This window comes from Salvelinus fontinalis, chromosome 3 (genome assembly GCF_029448725.1).
Source record: "Salvelinus fontinalis isolate EN_2023a chromosome 3, ASM2944872v1, whole genome shotgun sequence".
Lineage (NCBI taxonomy): Eukaryota > Metazoa > Chordata > Actinopteri > Salmoniformes > Salmonidae > Salvelinus > Salvelinus fontinalis.
Genome location: NC_074667.1, coordinates 20,524,253 through 20,543,106, shown reverse-complemented (window position 1 = coordinate 20,543,106; position 18,854 = coordinate 20,524,253). Strand labels below are relative to the sequence as shown.

At 42.3% G+C, this 18,854-nt stretch overlaps 1 protein-coding gene across 2 annotated transcripts in view; it reads right to left on the bottom strand.

Moving 5' to 3' along the window:
- LOC129840734 (cadherin-22-like) overlaps positions 1-18,854 on the bottom strand; it is a 334,105-nt gene that overhangs the window by 104,768 nt on the left and 210,483 nt on the right. The window contains exons 2-3 of one of the 2 annotated variants that reach the window (XM_055908876.1): positions 16,743-18,048; positions 5,748-5,828 (exon numbers count right to left, since the gene is read on the bottom strand). In XM_055908876.1, coding sequence (XP_055764851.1) covers positions 5,748-5,828; positions 16,743-16,970 — 309 coding nt within the window. In that variant the 5' untranslated portion in view covers positions 16,971-18,048. The remainder of the gene's footprint in view (positions 1-5,747; positions 5,829-16,742; positions 18,049-18,854) is intronic. The other variant, XM_055908883.1, reaches the window with a different exon arrangement.

The following is an 18,854-nucleotide window of genomic DNA, read 5'->3' as shown; positions in this document are numbered from 1 at the left end:
CAATACCGCTTTATATGTTTTCATACCCACATTACTCATCTCATATGTATATACTGTACTCTATACCATCTACTGCATCTTGCCTATGCCGTTCGGCCATCACTCATTTATATATTTTTATGTACATATTCGTATTCATTCCTTAAAAACTTCTTATGGCTGCAAGGCAAAGTGTTGAGTAGCAAGTGAAATCGTGCCCATTTCAAACGGCCTCCTACTCAAATCTTGCTCGTACAATGTGAATATTATTATTCTTTTTGGATAGAAAACACTTTCTAGTTTCTAAAACAGTTGGAATTATTTCTCTGAGTGAAACAGAAGTCTTTCTGCAGCACTTTTCCTGACCAGGAAGTAAAATGTCAGAAATCGATGCTCTTTTCAACCTGATGCCTATACATGGTCTTAACACTTAGGAGTCTGCTGACACTCTATACGCCTTCCTATTGGTGTAAAGAGGATGTCAGAGAAGAAATTTTTCTGCTCATCTTGTTCTGTGGTGGAAAAAAACCTATTTCTTTGACGTGACCCTCCACTTCCGGTACTCTGGAGGAAGTGGGATGGACTTCTGTTTTGCCTTGGTAACGAACGGCTAACGTCTCCGGCTCGAATTTTTTTTGATACATGTGACCAAATTATCGTAATGTATGTTTTTTCAATATAGTTTAATCAGATTATTGAAACTTTATTCGGGAGTTTTGCCGTGTTCTGTCCTCTGACTGTGTTTACGTTGGAGAAATTTATGCCACTCGGCTTGTGCCAATGCTAATTGAAGAGGGAAATTTGCCATTCTGAATCGAAACAACGACTTATCTGGACAGAGGACACATTCTGATGATCTGATCTGATCAGCAAAAGTAAGACCCATTTTATGATGTTATTTCATATATCTGTCGTGCATGTGGACTGGCCGTGGGCGCCCAATTATTTCTGTCTATTGTAGCTACGCTAATATAGCGATACTTTTTGTTTGCACTGTAAAACATTTAATAAATCGGAAATATTGTTTGGAATCACAAGATGCCTGTCTTTCAATTGCTGCAGACTATGTATTTTTCAGAAATGTTTTATGATGAGTAATTAGCTATTTGACGTTGGTGTCTGTAAATATTATGGCTGCTTTTGGTGCAATTTCAGATTGTAGCTGAAATGTAAACTATGGTTTATACATGAAATATGCAAATTTTTTGAACAAAACATATGCTATACAATACATATGTTATCAGACTGTCATCTGATGAATTTGTTTCTTGGTTAGTGGCTATTTATATCTTTATTTGGTCGAATTTGTGATAGCACCTGATGGAGTAAGAAACTGATGGAGTTGTGAAAAGTTGTGTCTTTTGCTAACGTGGTTAGCTAATAGACTTACATATTTTGTCTTCCCTGTAAAACATTTTAAAAATCGGACATGTTGGCTTGATTCACAAGATGTGCACCTTTCATCTGGTGTCTTGGACTTGTTAATGTGTGAAAGTTAAATATAAAAAAAAAAATAGATTTTGAATTTCGCGCCCTGCACTTTGAGTTGGATGTTGTCATAAGTGTACCGGTGTCGGGCTGCCCCCGTAAAAGGTTAACACTTGTGTGTATAAGGTAGTTGTTGTGAAATTGTTAGGTTATATTACTGCATGGTCGGAACTAGAAGCACAAGCATTTCGCTACACTTGCATTAACACCTGCTAACCATGTGTATGTGACAAATACATTTGATTTGATCTGTCGTTTGCCTGCCCCTGTTTTTGTAATAAACTTTTGTTACTGCGAACTGTCTGCATCTGGGTCTTATCTCAAGGTCTGATAGTACGAACTGGCCATGACTGACGCAGCAGACTCGGATCAGCTCCACGGCGCCATCTCCTCCCAAGGAGGCACCATTGGGAGACACGAGGAGTTACTCCAAGGTCTTATGGACGGATTCCAGGCCTTGGCAGAACGCCATGACTGTGCCTTGAATACATTGCTGGAGAAATTCCACGGATTATCTGTGAGGCCGTCGGCGACGACAGTAGCCTCCCAGACCCCAAGTAACACAGCTGTCAGCAGTGCATCTCTCCAGGCCACCCCGGCTTCCCGAGTGCCCCGCTTCTAGACCCTCGGAACCCAAGACCATTCTTCCTACCTCGTGCCTGGCGGCTACCCTTGTCAGGCAAATAGAGCTCCAGGTCCGTGAGGCAGAGCGGGTGGGGGGCCCCGGCTAACCGGATGTTTGTCCCAGACGCTGCCCGCTCCCCGGCCTTGGAATGGGCTCATTCCTCCAGGCTTGCCTGCCACCCTGGCTCCCGTTGGACTCTGGCCTTTGTGCGACAACGCTTCTGGTGGCCCACCATGGTTCCGGACGTCTCCGTGTTCGGTGCCGCCTGCTCTGTCTGTGCTCAGAACGAGACTCCTCGGCAAGCTCCGGCTGGCCTCCTTCAACCTCTTCCTGTCCCTCACCGTCCCTGGTCACATATATCCCTGGACCGTCACTGGTCTCCCTCCATCTGATGGCAACACCACTATCCTCACAGTGGTGGACAGGTTTTCCAAAGCCGCCCATTTCATTCCCCTCACTTAGCTACCGACAGCCAAGGAGACGGCCCAGCTCATGGTGCACCACGTCTTCAGGATCCATGGTTTCCGTTCTCGTCCTGGTTCTGGAAGGCATTCTGCACACTCATCGGGTCGTCGGCCACCCTGTCCTCCGGGTTTCATACCCAATCCAACGGCCAGTCGGAGTGTGCCAATCAGGACCTGGAGACAACTCTTCAGTGCCTCGTCTCGGCCAACTCCACCACCTGGGGCCAGCAACTCGTGTGGGTGGATAACTCCCAGAACACCCTTCCCTGCTCAGTCACCGGGCTCTCGCCCTTCGAGTGCTCCATGGGTTATCAGCACCCGCTCTTCCCAGAGCAAGAGGAAGAGGTCAACATACCCTCTGCACAGATGCTCATCCGCCGCTGTCGGTGTAACCTGGAAGAGAACTTGGCCACCGGACCCCGGCTCCCGCTATTGTCTTAAAGGATAGGTATGGCTGTCTACTCGGGATCTGCCCCTCCGGGTAGAGTCCTTACAAACTTTCCCCCAGGTTTATCGGCCCCTTCCCCATTTCCAAGATCCTTAGCCCCTCTGCTGTTCATCTTCTGTTGCCCCTTACCCTTCGTATACATCCCACGTTTCATGTATCAAGGATTAAACCTCTGTCTCCTCTTTCCAGGCCCACCCCTCCCCCCGTCTCATTGATGGCCATCCGGCATACACGGTGAGGTGTCCCCTGAGCGTTCGACCTCGGGGCAGGGGATTCCAGTACCTGGTTGACTGGGAGGGTTATGGCCCAGAGGAGAGGTGTTGGGTCCCCACTAGGAAGATCCTTGACCCAGCCCTCATCGCTGAGTTCCACCGCCGGCACCCTGGTCAACCAGGTATGTGCCCGGGTAGGATGCCAGGTTGCGTCCCTAGAGGTAAGGGGTGTCTGCATCTGAGTCTTATCCTGAGGTCTGATATCCCTGGCCATGTCACTGAAACTGACTGTGCAAATACTCACATACACACACAAATGCTGGCACCCACACTCAGACAAAAACACACACGCACATATGCACAAACACACAGACAAACACACAGAGACACAACTGCACACACATTATCTCTATCTTACACTCTGTCTCACACATACATAACTGGGCGAGCTGAGGGCTGACTCAGAGAAAGAGCAGGGGTGGATGGGATATGGAACTGCCTGCCAAGTAGGGGTCCGCACGCTAACAAAGACCTCTGGTGTCACTTTGGATTCAGGGCAAGCCACCCTACAGAAGGACATTACAAATGAGACAGCTGATTTGAAGTTAAAAACGAGATCCGATATACTACATTTTGTGTAGTGAATTGGCATTGTGCCTCTGCTCACCCTCCCTACACATATTCCTATTCACCCTCCTTCGCTCTACCATTCATATGCACAGACATATACACACACTGTACACCCACTCACACCCTCTCTCACACACACATCCATATAACAATTATTAACATATATGCTATATTTAGGGGGGGGGGGGGGGGGGTGATATATGGCCAATATTCCATGGCTAATGGCTGTTCTTGTTGCGGAGTGCCTGGATACAGCACTTAGCCATGGTATATTGTGCATATACCACAAAGCCCCGAGGTGCCTTATTGCTAATATAAACTGGTTACCAACGTAAATAGAGCAGTAAAAATAAATGTTTGTCATACCCGTGTTATATGGTCTGATATACCATGGCTTTCAGCCAATCAGCATTCAGGGCCCAAACCACCCAGTTTATAATTCCTCTTTTATATTGTCTTTTCAGTGTATCTCATGGGTAATTCTATCATTACTTCCTAGAGAAGCCTTGTTGTAATCTGATAGCCAGTTAGGAATTGGGAGGTGGGGGAGTCCAACTTTTTAGTGACCATTCGAAACCAAAAGCTATGTTATTGCTATTAAAATATATATTGTGATAGCTGTAATTGATATTTTAATTCACCCAGTAGGCTGGTGCAATTTTGGTTTAATATTATGGTATTAGGGCCGGGACGATACCAGTATCGCAATACTCGTTAGTATCATGGCAAGGAAACAAAACACAAAGAGGATTTCACTTCTTTAGGAAAACAGTCCTAATGTTGGAAACACACAATATGTTGTCATCCAGAGTCACATGTATTTATATCCCAAGCTATAACACACAACATTTTACATACAGCGGCTTTATAGGACCAAAGAGTGAGGTCAGCTTTGTGTTTTTATTTTTGCCAGGGATTTTTTTGTTGCAATACTGGCATTGTCACGAAAATAAACGTTCACATTGATGTTGGCATTTGAAGTCGGCCTTGATGTGACTTGATAGCGTGTATTATGCATCTACTTCATGTTGCACTGTATGTATCCATAAGTAAATTAGTCAATTTATGATGAGGTTGAGTGATGGTTAACATTGTGCATACCATTCAACAGACCTTTAAAACAAATTTTGTGGTGATAATTAATGTCGGGGGTCATTTGTTTTAATTTTTGCTGTTCTCCAAATAGCATTTTTGAGTTTTTAAATTGTGTAGAAATGCAGCAAATTAACTTAAACTTCTAAATAATCCCTTTAAGGGGGGGGGGGGGGGGTCCTTGCCACTTTGCCATACCCTTGGTTTAGCTAAACTGACGCCACTGCTTCCTACTTAACACACCAATTAAACGTGTCATCAAAGATGACTTAACTTTCACAGCCAATCAGAACGCAAAATACTGTCAATGAAAAGAATAAAAATGAATCGTGACTATACATGTGGTCAGTCTGGTAAATAGACAAAGCTCAATGACATTCAAAGTTGTCCATACTACACGTGCCCATGTTTCAACCATTTTTAGTCTTTCAATTATTGTTTTAATCTGATCTATTGTGCTGTAAATCTAGAAATATTAAATGAAACTTAAAGCCACAGTCTGGGAGATGTCATGAAAAATACCTGATTTGTAATAATATGACTTACAAATACTTAACTGTAATAATATTAGCGCAGTACAATCGCCTTAACAAAAAAGGACAATGATTCCTTTGTCTATGCATTTGTTGTCATAGGAGGCTTTGGAAGCAAATTATGTGTAGCAATAAATCATAATGTAAATGATGTTTCAAAAATAAGTGTTGCTCAAACTTTCAAGACATTCCTTGAGCACTACAGATATATCGCAACAGATGTATAACAGAAGTCCGTGTGAAAATGTCATGGAATGCATTCGCTCAATTGCTTACGTTTTTTGTTGGTGGCCCACTGTTTGGTGGCATGCACATCTCACAGAGTGTGGGTTTAACTGAGTCTAACACATCTTGTATCTGCAATGAAACAAACGAATACAGCTTGAGACAAAGGTTATGTCACCAAACAGTATGCTTTTATAATCTATGATCTATACATGTAACATTTCATTTTGTTTGATGTTTTGTGTACAATTTGATGGCTAGTGTCTTGTAAGCTAATATGGGCTAAGAACCAAAAAAATAAAATCAATGAATGAATGAATGAATCATTCAATCCATCCATCCATCAATCAACCAATAATATACAGTACAGGAAATACAATACTGTCTTGGTTTATAATATCTTTAAACCTGGTAGTTTTTAATGGTTTGAAACCTGCTATTACACTTTGGGTTTGCTATATTTACTACAATAAAGGGTCATCATTCTAAGTATCCAGACCTTTGGTTCAGATATATTATTGTCCGATTGTATCTGAATGCCTCTAACTGACAATGAGTTCAAATGTATCCTAAGTACCTGTAACCACAGAATTAGAATGTGATTCTGTGGCTGCGTTAACACAGGCAGCCCAATTCTAATAAACAACAGGAATGTGCAGCCTGTGTAAACGCAGCCATAGTCTATGTCTGTAACCTTCTACCTCCTGAATGAGGTTCAGCATTGGCATGGAACTATCTTAAATGGCTCTTAAGACTTAAGATTGTATAAACACTTCCAGATCTCAGCTTTACATTAATCTGCATGGAAACCTTGGAACACCTTTCCCTTTTAACTCTAGGTAAACATTTGACCTGAACCTACTGGGTCCCAGACTTTCTGGTGGGTCGTCCCCCAGGTGGTGAGTGTAGGCAACAACACCTCCAACACACTGATCCTCAACATGAGGGTCCCCCAGGGGTGTGTGCTCAGCCCCCTCCTGTACTCCCTGTTCACCCATGACTGCGTGGCTAGGCACGACCACAACCCTATCATCAAGTTTTCTGACGACGCAACAGTGGTAGGCCTGATCACCAACAACGTTGACACAGTCTACAGGAAGGAGGTTAGTGCCCTGGCAGAGTGGTGCCGGGGAAATAACCTCCCCCTCAACTTAAAAAAACGAAGTAGCTGATCGTGGACTACAGGAGACAGCAAAGAGAGCACGCCCCCCATCAACATCAATGGGCCACAGCAGAGACGGTCAAAAGCTTAAAGTTACTCTGCGTGCACATCATCAAGGGCCTGAAATAGTCCGACCACACCGACACCGTGGTGAAGAAGGCGCAACAGCACCTCTTCAACCTCAGGAGGCTGAAGAAATTAAGACCCTCACAAACTTCTACATGCATTCTGTCAGGCTGCATCACCGCCTGGTGCGGCAACTGCACCACCCGCAAACACTTGGCTCTCTAGAAGGTGGTGCGGTCAGCCCAATGCATCACTGGGGGCACAATGCCTCCCCTACAGGTCATCTACAGGACCCAGTGTCATAGGAAGGCCAAGAAGATCATCAAGGACCTCAGCCACCTGAGCCACAGTCTGTTCATCCTGCTACCATCTAGCAGACTTTGCCCTACACCTTAGAGACTGCTGCCCCATGCATATAGATACATTGAGCACAGGTAACTTTAACAATATTTGCATACTGTTTTGCCCACTTTATATGTGTATACTGTATTCCAGTCATGGCTCATCTTATATATCTACTGCTGTACACACCTTTTCTATCTATATATTTATGCTCATGATTTTGGAATGAGATGTTCGACGAGTAGGTGTCCACATACTTTTGGTCATGTAGTGTATATATACACTAGCAAGAAAAAGTATGTGAACCCTTTGGAATTACCTGGATTTCTGCATACGTTTGTCATAAAATTTGATCTGATGTTGATTTAAGTCACAACAATGGACGAACAGAGTGTGCTTATACTAATAACACACAAATTATTGTATTTATATTTTCTATACTGAATACATAATTTAAACATTCACAGTGTAGGTTGGAAAAGTATGTGAACCCCAAGGCTAATGACTCCTCCAAAAGCTAATTGGAGTCAGGAGTCAGCTAACCTGAAGTCAAATCAATGAGACGAGATTGGATATGTTGGTTAGAGATGCCCTGCCCTATAAAAAACATTTACAAAATGTGAGTTTGCTATTCACAAGAAGCATTGCCTGATGTGAACCATGCCTCGAACAAAAGAGATCTCAGAAGACCTAAGATTAAGAATTGTTGACTTGCATAAAGCTAGAAAGGGTTACAAAAGTATCTTTAACTTCTTGCGACTACAGGGGGTGCTGTTTTCTCATTAGCATAATTGCATTACAGATTAAACGGCTTCCAACTAAATTCTTTATCGTACAATATGCATATTATTACTATTATTGGATAGAAAACCGTCTCTAGTTTCTATAGGCGTTGGAATTTTGTCTCTGAGTGGAACAGAGGTCATTCTACAGCAATTTCCCTGACATGGAGTCAGATTTCACACATTTTGGCCCCTGATCTGGAGTCAGTTTTAAGGCCACTGTTATTGCTATGAGGATACGGACACTGCTTACGTCTTCCCCTGGATGCCTTTACGTGATGACGATTTGAATGGTGTCGATTGCCCAATCACAGCCCCTATGAAACAAAAACACGTGTAGGTAGGAACTTTTTCCCAGATGCGTAATGCGCGCGGAGGACACTGAACGGCTCTTCTTCCAAGATTTAGTGTAGCCAGTTATATTTTTCCGTACATGTTTCTACTCGTTATAGGAGTTAAAAACATCATAAGGTAGTTAATTTAAACCGTTTCATAGCAATTTATATCTGTTTAGTGCGATTTTGAGGCATTGCTTTGTTGTGCACTTTGACGCGCTGGCCACATTTCGGGCTCCCGGTCGTACGTTAGTGGGCATTTCGACGGACAAGTGGACATCTTTCGATCAAAAGAAGATTAGACCCAAGAAAGAATTCTTTGTCCAAGATTCTGATGGAAGAACAGCTCACAGTAAGAACAATTTATGATGATAAATCGTGTTTCTGTCGATAAATGTTAAACGTTTATGTCGCCATCTTGTTTGCTATAGCTTCGCTTGGCGCAACCTGAATTGAAAAGTAAGAATAATTTAAAAAAATGTAAATCAGCGATTGCATTAAGAACTAATTTGTCTTTCGATTCCTGTCAACCCTGTATTTTTTAGTCAAGTATATGATTAGCTATTGATTAAACTAGATCACTCAAAGATGGCGACCGACTTTACCAGGCTTGTTTTGCTACTATTTTCATTGTATAACCACGTTTTTTTATGGCTAAATATGCACATTTTCGAACAAACTGTATATGTATGTTGTAATATGATGTTACAGGAGTGTCATCTGAAGGATTCTGAGAAGGTTAGTGAAAAAATTTATATATTTTGGCGATGATATTGCTCTCTTTGGCTAGAATCAGTGCTCGGGTAACGTTTGCGTATGTGGTATGCTAATATAACGATTTATTGTGTTTTCGCCGTAAAACACTTAGAAAATCTGAAATGTTGTCTGAATTCACAAGATCTGTGTCTTTCCATTGCTATGTGCTGTGTATTTTGAACAAATGTTTTATGATGTGTAAATGGGTAATACACGTTGCTGTCTGTAGTAATTCTAGGAGCTTTGGTGAGATTTGTGATGCTGGCTGCAATGGCAAACTATGATTTATACCTGAAATATGCAAATTTTTCTAACAAAACCTATCCTATACCATAAATATGTTATCAGACTGTCATCTGATGAGCTTTTTTCTTGGTTAGTGGCTATCAATATCTTAGTTTAGCCGAATTGGTGATAGCTACTGGTGTTGAGAAAAAATGGTGGACAAAGAAAAGGGTGTCTTTTGCTAACATGGTTAGCTAATAGATTTACATATTTTGTCTTTCCTGTAAAACATTTAAAAAATCTGAAATGGTGACTTGATTCACAAGATCTGTATCTTTCATTAGGTGTCTTGGACTTGTGATTTAATGATATTTAGATGCTAAAATTTAAATGTGACGCTATGCTAGCGATGCTAATCAGTGTGAGGGGGGTGGGGGGGGGTCCCGGATCCGGGTTTCAGAGGCAGTAAAAGTTAAAAGCCTTGATGTTCATCAGTCCATGGTAAGACAATTTGTCTATAAATGGAGAAAGTTCAGCACTGTTGCTACTCTCCCTAGGAGTGGCCGTCCTGCAAAGATGACTGCAAGAGCACAGCGCAGAATGCTCAAAGAGGTGTCAGCTAAAAGACTTAAATCTCTGTAACATGCTAACATCTCTTTTGACGAGTCTACGCCACGTAAAACACTAAACAAGAATGTTGTTCATGGGAGGACACCACAGAAGAACCCATTGCTGTCCAAAAAAAACATTGCTGCACGTCTGAAGTTCAAAAGAGCACCTGGATGTTCCACAGCGCTACTGGAAAAATATTCTGTGGACAGATGAAACTAAAGTTGATTGTTTGGAAGGAAAGAACTCACAAAACTATGTGTGGGGAAAACAAGGCACAGCACACAAACATCAAAACCTCATCCCAACTGTAAAGTATGGTGGAGGGAGGGTCATGGCTTGGGACTGCTTTAGTGCCTCAGAGCCTGGACAGCTTGCTATCATCGACAGAAACACGAATTCCCAAGTTTATCAAGACATTTTGCACGAGAATGTAAAGCTGTCTGTCCGCCAATTGAAAACCAACAGAAGTTGGGTTATGTAAGAGCACAATAACCCAAAACACAGAAGGAAAAGGGTCATCAAGGAAAAGGGTGGCTACTTTGAAGAATCTCAAAAATAAATATATTTTGATTTGTTTAACACTTTTTTGGTTACTACATGATTCCATATGTGTTATTTCATAGTATTGATGTCTTCACTATCATTCCACAATGTAGAATATAGTAAAAATAAATATAAACCCTTGAATGAGTAGGTGTTTCCAAACTTTTGACTGGTACTGTATATATTCCTGACTCTGACATTCCTCATTCTGATATTGCTCTTTCTGATTTGACCTAATTTCTGCACCTGCGATAACATCTGCAAATCTGTGTACGCGACCAATAAACGTTTATTTGATTTGATGTTAAGTAAGGGAAACTAAGCTATTCCCTGGGGTATAATTCCTCTAGACCAGGCCTGGGTAATTATTTTCCATGGAGGGACACATTAGAATATATTTTTGCCATCGCGGGCCAGAATCATATTACAGGATTATACATCATGTGCGATTGTGTTGACAGATATATCTACTGTAAATCACATCCAGATATGCTACTTTTTTACATGTTTTAACATGGACAGAAATAAACCACATCCATGTTCTCCTTTTGGTAGGTATTTTCATTATTTAACAGGCAATGAACTACACGGAGGGAAAAGTGCACCACGGACAGAACTCTTGTTAATGGATATGCACAAAAACACAAGAAAGAGAGAGAGCTCAACATTACAGACGTGGCCAAAAGTTTTGAGAATGACACAAATATTAAAGTCTGCTGCCTCAGTTTGTATGATGGCCATTTGCATATACTCCAGAATGTTCTGAAGAGTGATCAGATGAATTGCAATTAATTGCTAATTCCCTCTTTGCCAAGCAAATTAACTGAATCCCCCAAACATATTTCCACTGCATTTCAGCCCTGCCACAAAAGGACCAGCTGACATCATGTCAGTGATGTTGATAAGGGACAAGGCTGGAGATCAATCTGTCATGCTGATTGAGTTCGAATAACAGACTGGAAGCTTCAAAAGGAGGGTGGTGCTTGGAATCATTGTTCTTCCTCTGTCAACCATGGTTACCTGCAAGGAAACACGTGCCATCATCATTGCTTTGCACAAAAAGGGCTTCACAGGCAAGGATATTGCTGCCAGTAAGATTGCACCTAAATCAACCGTTTATCGGATCATCAAGAACTTCAAGGAGAGCGAATAAATTGTTGTGAAGAAGGCTTCAGGACGCCCAAGAAAGTCCAGCAAGCGCCAGGACCGTCTCCTAAAGTTGATTCAGCTGCGGGATCAGGACACCACCAGTACAGAACTTGCTCAGGAATGGCAGCAGGCAAGTGTGAGTGCATCTGCACGCACAGTGAGGTGAAGACTTTTTGAGGATGGCATGGTGTCAAGAAGGGCAGCAAAGAAGCCACTTCTCTCCAGGAAAAACATCAGGGACAGACTGATATTCTGCAAAAGGTACGGGCATTGACTAGAGCAGTGAATTCAGGTATATTTTATGATGTCGCTATGCACAGGATCGCTGAGAGGTGAGAGTCAGTAAGAGATGATCTGTGCCTTGACTTGTTATATTTCATCACTGAAAATGTCTGTTCACATACGTAGGTTGAGCCAAACAGTACAAACATTTTCTGAGCATGACTCCTAATCTTTGGAAAGTTTTGTTCATCGAGAGATACATAGAACCTCGTTTGAATAGTTCTCCAATCACTGCATCAGACTGAAGATTGATAAGCTCAAGTTGCAGGTCAGTGGGAGCGTTATCCACATTGAAGGTGAAAGGAGAGGAAACCAACAGTATGTCATTTTCCAACACTTTGAAATCCTCTAAATGACGAGAAAACTCACTGTTCAAAGCACGCAGCAGCGATGTATACTTCTCCCGCTGGTCATCGGATAGGCAACAGACTAGTAGGCTGGTGGGTGGGTGAGATTGTTGGCTTCTACTTGGCGGGTCAGGTGGAGTAATTTTCCCTTGAAGGCCTTGACAAGGCTCTACATCTGATGTGCAAAAAAGGCCATTCCCTTGTAGTTTGGAATTCAGTTCATTATTGAGGGTCATGATGTCCACAGTGAAGGCAAAATCAGCCAACCATTCTTCATCTTGCAGTTGAGGGAAATCCACATATTTTCCATTCATTTGCAAAAACTCAGCAATCTCCGACTTCCAGTCCCACAGCCTTTTAAGCACCTTCCCCAAACTCTCACGTTTGTGTGGTAGGGGAGATCTGCATGACCCGACTCTCTCTTCCAACAGTGAGACAAACTGCCTGTGGTTTAAAGATTTTCCTCTTATGAATTTCCCCACTTTAGTGACTGTATCCACAACATGGTTAATTTTCATAACACATTTCCATAGCACCTCCTGATCAATAATACAATTCAGGAGAATTATTTTCTGAACTGGGTTCAGCTCAGCTACTTCATCTTGTATCCTTTTCAAAAGGCCAACGTTTTTTCCTGTCAAGTTTGGGCACCCATCAGTGGTCACACTGGATAACTTGTCAAAACTCTGTCCCAGCTTTGCCACACACTTATTAACCTCCTCCAATAAATCTTGCCCTATGGTTGTGCTCTTCATTGACTGCACTGAAGCAAACTCTGTATTTTCAAAGTCTGGGGTTATGCCTCGTAAGAATATCAACAACTGCGCCATGTCACGTGCATCACTGCTCTCATCCAGGCCAAGGAGAAATAGGTGAAATCCTTTACCTTGTCTTTCAACCTTTGTTACATATTCTCTGCGATGTCCTCAACATGCCGTGTCACTGTTCGTCTTGACAGGGAAACATTTTCAAACAGCTCTTTCTTGTTGGGGCAAAGTATTGCTGCAGAGTCAATTAAATATTCTTTAATGAATTCGCCCTCAGCGAATGGCTTGCTTTGTTAAGCAATTTTGTTTGACAGTATATAGCTATCTCTCGCAATTCCGTTGTTTGCTGAATGCAGTTTTGTGAAAAGTCCTTGCTGCTTTTGCAACTGAGAAAGCAACTATTTCGATGCACTTGCCCTCTGCTTAGTAAACATATTCCTATATTCCTCTGCATGCTTCGTCTGGAAGTGTCGAGACAAGTTGTAGTCTTTCATGACAGTGATGCTCTCTTTGCACACTAAGCACACAGCTTTCCCTGATACCTCAATAAATAAATATTTCGATGTCCACTCTTCCTGGAACACGCTACATTCATTGTCTACTTTCCTTTTTGTTTTGCGACATTTCTAGCAAGCTACTATTTGTAACTGTGACGTCTGTCAGCCTGTCAGTCACTGTCTGTCCTCGTGCAGTTGTTATTTATATGTGCCTTCAAAATAAATGTCCCACAAGCTGTGAGTTAAATCATTACACACAGGCGAGTATTCATTGGGCTTTTAATTTGAATAACAAATATGTTTTTCAAATCTTTACTATCATTCAACACCATAGTACCCTCCAAACTCATCATTAAACTTGAGACCCTGGGTCTCGATCCTGCCCTGTGCAACTGTGTCCTGGACTTCCTGACGTGCCGCCCCCAGGTGGTGAAGGAAGAAAACCACATCTCCACTCCGCTGATCCTCAACACTGGGGCCCCACAAAGGTGTGTTCTCAGCCCCCTCCTGTACTCCCTGTTCACCCATGACTGCGTGGCCATGCACGCCTCCAACTCAATCATCAAGTTTGCAGACAACACTACAGTGGGATGCTTGATTACCAACAACGACGAGACAGCCTACAGGGAAGAGGTGAGTGCCCTCGGAGTGTGGTGTCAGGAAAATAACCTCTCACTCAATGTCAGCTAAACATAAGAGATGATCGTGGACTTCAGGAAACAGCAAAGGGAGCACCCCCCCCATCCACATCGACAGGACAACAGTGGAGAAGATGGAAAGTTTTAAGTTCCTCGGTGTAGTTCCTCACTGACAAACTGAAATGGTCCACGCATACAGACAGTATGATAAAGAAGGCGCAACAGCACCTCTTCAACCTCAGGAGGCTGAAAAAATATGGCTTATCATCCGAAAACCCTCAATAACTTTTACAGGTGCACAATTGAGAGCATCCTGTCAAACTACCTGCCTTCCAGGACACCGAAAACACCCGATGTCAAAGGAAGGCATAAAATATCATCAAGGACAATAACCACCCGAGCCACTGCCTGTTCACCCCGCTTCCATCCAGAAGACGAAGTCAGTACAGGTGCATCAAAGCTGGAACAGAGAGATTGAAAAACAGCTTCTATCTCAAGGCCATCAGATTGTTAAACAGCCACCACTAGCACAGAGAGGCGGCTGCCTACCTAGAGACTTGATATCATTGGCCACTTTAATAAATGGAACACAAGTCACTTTAATAATGGCACTTTAAGAATGTTTACATATCTCGCATTACTCATCTCTGTCACGTTCCTGACCTGTTTTCTCTTGTTTTGTATTTATTTAGTATGGTCAGGGCGTGAGTTGGGTGGGTTGTCTATGTGTTGTTTTCTATGTTGGGGTTTTGTGCGTTCGGCCTGGTATGATTCTCAATCAGAGGCAGCTGTCAATCGTTGTCCCTGATTGAGAATCATACTTAGGCAGCCGGGGTTCACGTGTGTGTTTTGTGGGTGTATTTGTATTGTATTTCGTGTCAGTGTTCGTGCCACACGGGACTGGTTTCGGTTAGATTCTCTTTGTTATTTTGTTTCATGTTAGTGTTCAGTTTCGATATAATAAATCATCATGAGAACTACCCACTCCGCGAATTGGTCTGATCCTTCTCGCCTCTCCTCGTCTGAGGAGGAGGAAGAATATGACAGCCGTAACAATCTCATATGTATATACTGTGTACTATATCCTTCACTATCTATTCTTTAATATGATTGCATCTTGCCGCTCTGTCACTGCTCATCCATATATTTTATACTTATATATTCTTATCCCATTCCTTTAATAGATTGTGTGTATTATGTTTTGTTGTGGAATTTGTTAGATATTATGTTTTGTTGTGGAATTGTTAGATACTACCTGTTAGATACTTCTGCACTGTCGGATCTAGAAGCATAAGCATTTCACTACACTTGCAATAACATCTGCTGACCATGTATATGTGACCATAAAATTTGATTTGATTTGACATGAGTTTTGACTGAACTACCATCTAGTCTCAAACCAGGAAATGGGCAACACATACTGTAGATAAATACTGAATGAGATAATAAAGCTTTCAGAATTTGAATATTGAACTTAGCAGAAGGGGGGAATCAGACAGACGGACAGATCATAGAAGGCCAAGGAAATTCATTACACAAATGTATCAAACAAAGCTGCCAGTTTATTGCGATGTGAGTGGCCATTTAGTGAAAATAATATTTCATTAGCAGATTAATGGCCAGTAGGACAGCCTTGGCAGCTTTGCTGAGTTGGGCGAGAAGAAGTTGTCTAAATGTCCCACACTGGCCGTATTTAATCCTATATTGCTCTAATTAAAGTTTTTGATATCCTTAGCGATGGATGAGTCCGGCAACATCACCACCGAGCTACTATTAATAGTCCTGGCTTGTGCCCCGGCTTCATGGACAGCAATAACTCTGGGTAATTTTATTAATAAAATCATCTCTCTTTCTCTCCCCCTTGCTATGCCTGTACCGCATTTATATGTCAGTGCCTCGCTTGCCCCACCACACTCTCCCGTAATGAATCACTTCGAAATGCATAAATCCTCTCTCTCCACCCCTCATTCGTTTGAGCTCATCTTTTCTCATGCTCAGTCTGTTTGTTTTTTCGTCTGTCTGTCTTTCTGTATGTCTGTTCATCTGTCTGTCCGTCTGTTTCTTTATCTTCACGCCCCGCCCCACCCCACCCCACCCTCTTTCTCTCCTCTGCTCATTCTCTCTATCGGTCTTGGCTAAGGCCTGTCATGTATCCTGGCTGAATAGATAGCACAGTTTGTCTCCTAATACAAAAATAATACATTGGCAGAAGGGGAGGCCTGGGGGTAATTCCTGCCTTTATAAGGAACAGCATTCAGACTAGAGTTTAAAATATGAATTTACAATTATCAATTGCTAATGACTGAATTCAGACAATCATGGGTATGCAGTAAAAATTCACCAGCACCATCCCTATTTCTTTCGCTTTTGCCATCTTATCTTTTCCAATCATAACATGTCATACAAATCAAATCGCAATCAACTCATAAGTAAGATATGAATGAGGATAGGATGTCTGGGGATGTTTCGAGCAAAGACTTCAACTGTTATGTTAGTGTTATCCCCCTAAACACATGAAACTCTCTCAGACATAGTTGACTTACCTTTCCAACGTAGAGTGGTTCCGTGCCCGTGTACTCCTCCACCACAAAGAACTGGTTCCACACCCATCCTCTCTTCACTCGTTCATGGGACATGAGCTCCTGCTCCTTCGTTTCACCCTTGGCCACGCCATTAGTCCTTGTGGTCTCTGACCATCCACAACTACAGCAATGCAAAAGCCAAAGGGCCGCCAATAGGCTACAAGCTCCCAGTCTCCAACAGGGAGCCATTTTGGAAAATCCTGATTGGCTCTACATGTGACGGAGATTACCGAAGAGGTGAAAAGAGTCCTCAAGCCAGCAATGTTGAAGAACAAACACTCCAAGGACAACCAAGATTTCTGTTCTAGGACTCTTGGATTAATTCACAAGATTCTTGAGTATTCAATTGTCTTAAATAGTTCCGTCTCAGGATGCAGGGCATGTCATGACACGCCATGATTCGGTGAATTTAGAAAGACTGCAGAATGTTTTTTCTCTTTGCAGAAGAAACTTGACAAATCATTTTGAAACAGACTTATCTTTCCAATGTGATCTTTGCCATTGAGGTTTTCCAGACTTATCTCCACTGTCTGTCTACACTGGTATCAAATCCATTCTGGTAACAGATATGTATTTTGTTACTGTACAAGGGAAAACTGCATTCAAGATTTCCAAGACTAGCTTTCCCATATGCTTTATGGGTAGCACAGTTTCACGTTGTTGACGGCAGCTCCACAATCTCTAAAACAAGTATGGCGTTGAAGGGAGTGGGCCTGATATTGATACAAAACTCCCTGAGAATTCAAATTGACAATTTCAATTCATTCATGGTATTTTTTTTAAATTATTCAAACACATTCATTTGGGAAATCCTGCAATGGACAAGCTCCTTTGAGTAGAAGATCATGGGACCTATAACCATTCGAAATGGCCTTGGTATCGTTATCAAGGTCAATTTGGGGTGCAACTGGTAAAACAAGGTTAAAATCTTACTGAAAACCTTGGGTATCTCACCACTAACTCCAAACTATTGGAGCTGATTGACACTAAAATTCATAGTTATTATCTTTCAAAAATATCATTCTTTTGTATTTTCAAATTAAAATGGATTTGCAGGTCATTCGGATACTCGAGTCCACAGATTACAAGCGTCTCTCTAGGTCCAGGACCCTAGGGTTGTGTATGGTCCAGCGACCGTCTCTTTTCACCCCTTTGCAGTATTAGGGAGCAGTATCCTTCATGGGACTCCATTGGCTCAGATCTTATTCCATTCCATGATTCAGGCATAGAGAGGGCCCCCATAAAGTGCTGAAGGTAATGGCAAAACCTGAAAAAGACAAGAAGGAAAAGTATAGGTTACCATCACGTTCTCCCGTAGAACAAAAGGCATTTATCACTGGTTGGGCTTTACACTGCAGTGTTTTTCATCAAAAATGAAATTGTATAAATGTTTTAAATGCATACTGCAAACACAAAACGTGCCAAAAGCTCAACTCATTTATCGTTCAAACTAAATGAAATTACATTATCTCTCCGAAACGTGCATGTCTTTCCATGCCAACTTTCTTCTAGCTCTTCACAACTCGAGCCACCAATAATGAAAATGTGTTGTTTCTGTTTGGATTATCTGGAGGGAACTGTTTTCAGCCTGCCATTTGTCGTGTGCGGCAAGCACCCGAACAATGTGCTCGAAGCACAAGAGCGATGGCACAGTACTGTATGAGGGGAGCGCGCGCCAGGTGTGTGGAGGGGAGGATGGAGAAGAATAGAGGCAAGAGAGAAAAAGGGGGATGGTTCTTCATCACGAGTCAGGCCGCTAGCATCTGTCTGCCTCAGTCCGGCCAACCAAGTGGGCTTAACCCCGGCCAGCTGATTAATTGCATGAGGGAACACTAATTGGATAAAAGTATTAATCAATCAATTCAATCCCTCATGGCAACAACCCCCTAATACTTCAAACAAACAACGCAGGAAGATATTGTGATTAAGACAGGGCTTTGCGTTGTATTTGGGCAGCAAGGTAGGTATCAGACATGCTTCCTGAACACATATTGAATTCTGAAATCGAAATTCCAACATGGCCATGAATAACAATTACTACGTTTTGTAAGGAGAATATAACATTTATATAGA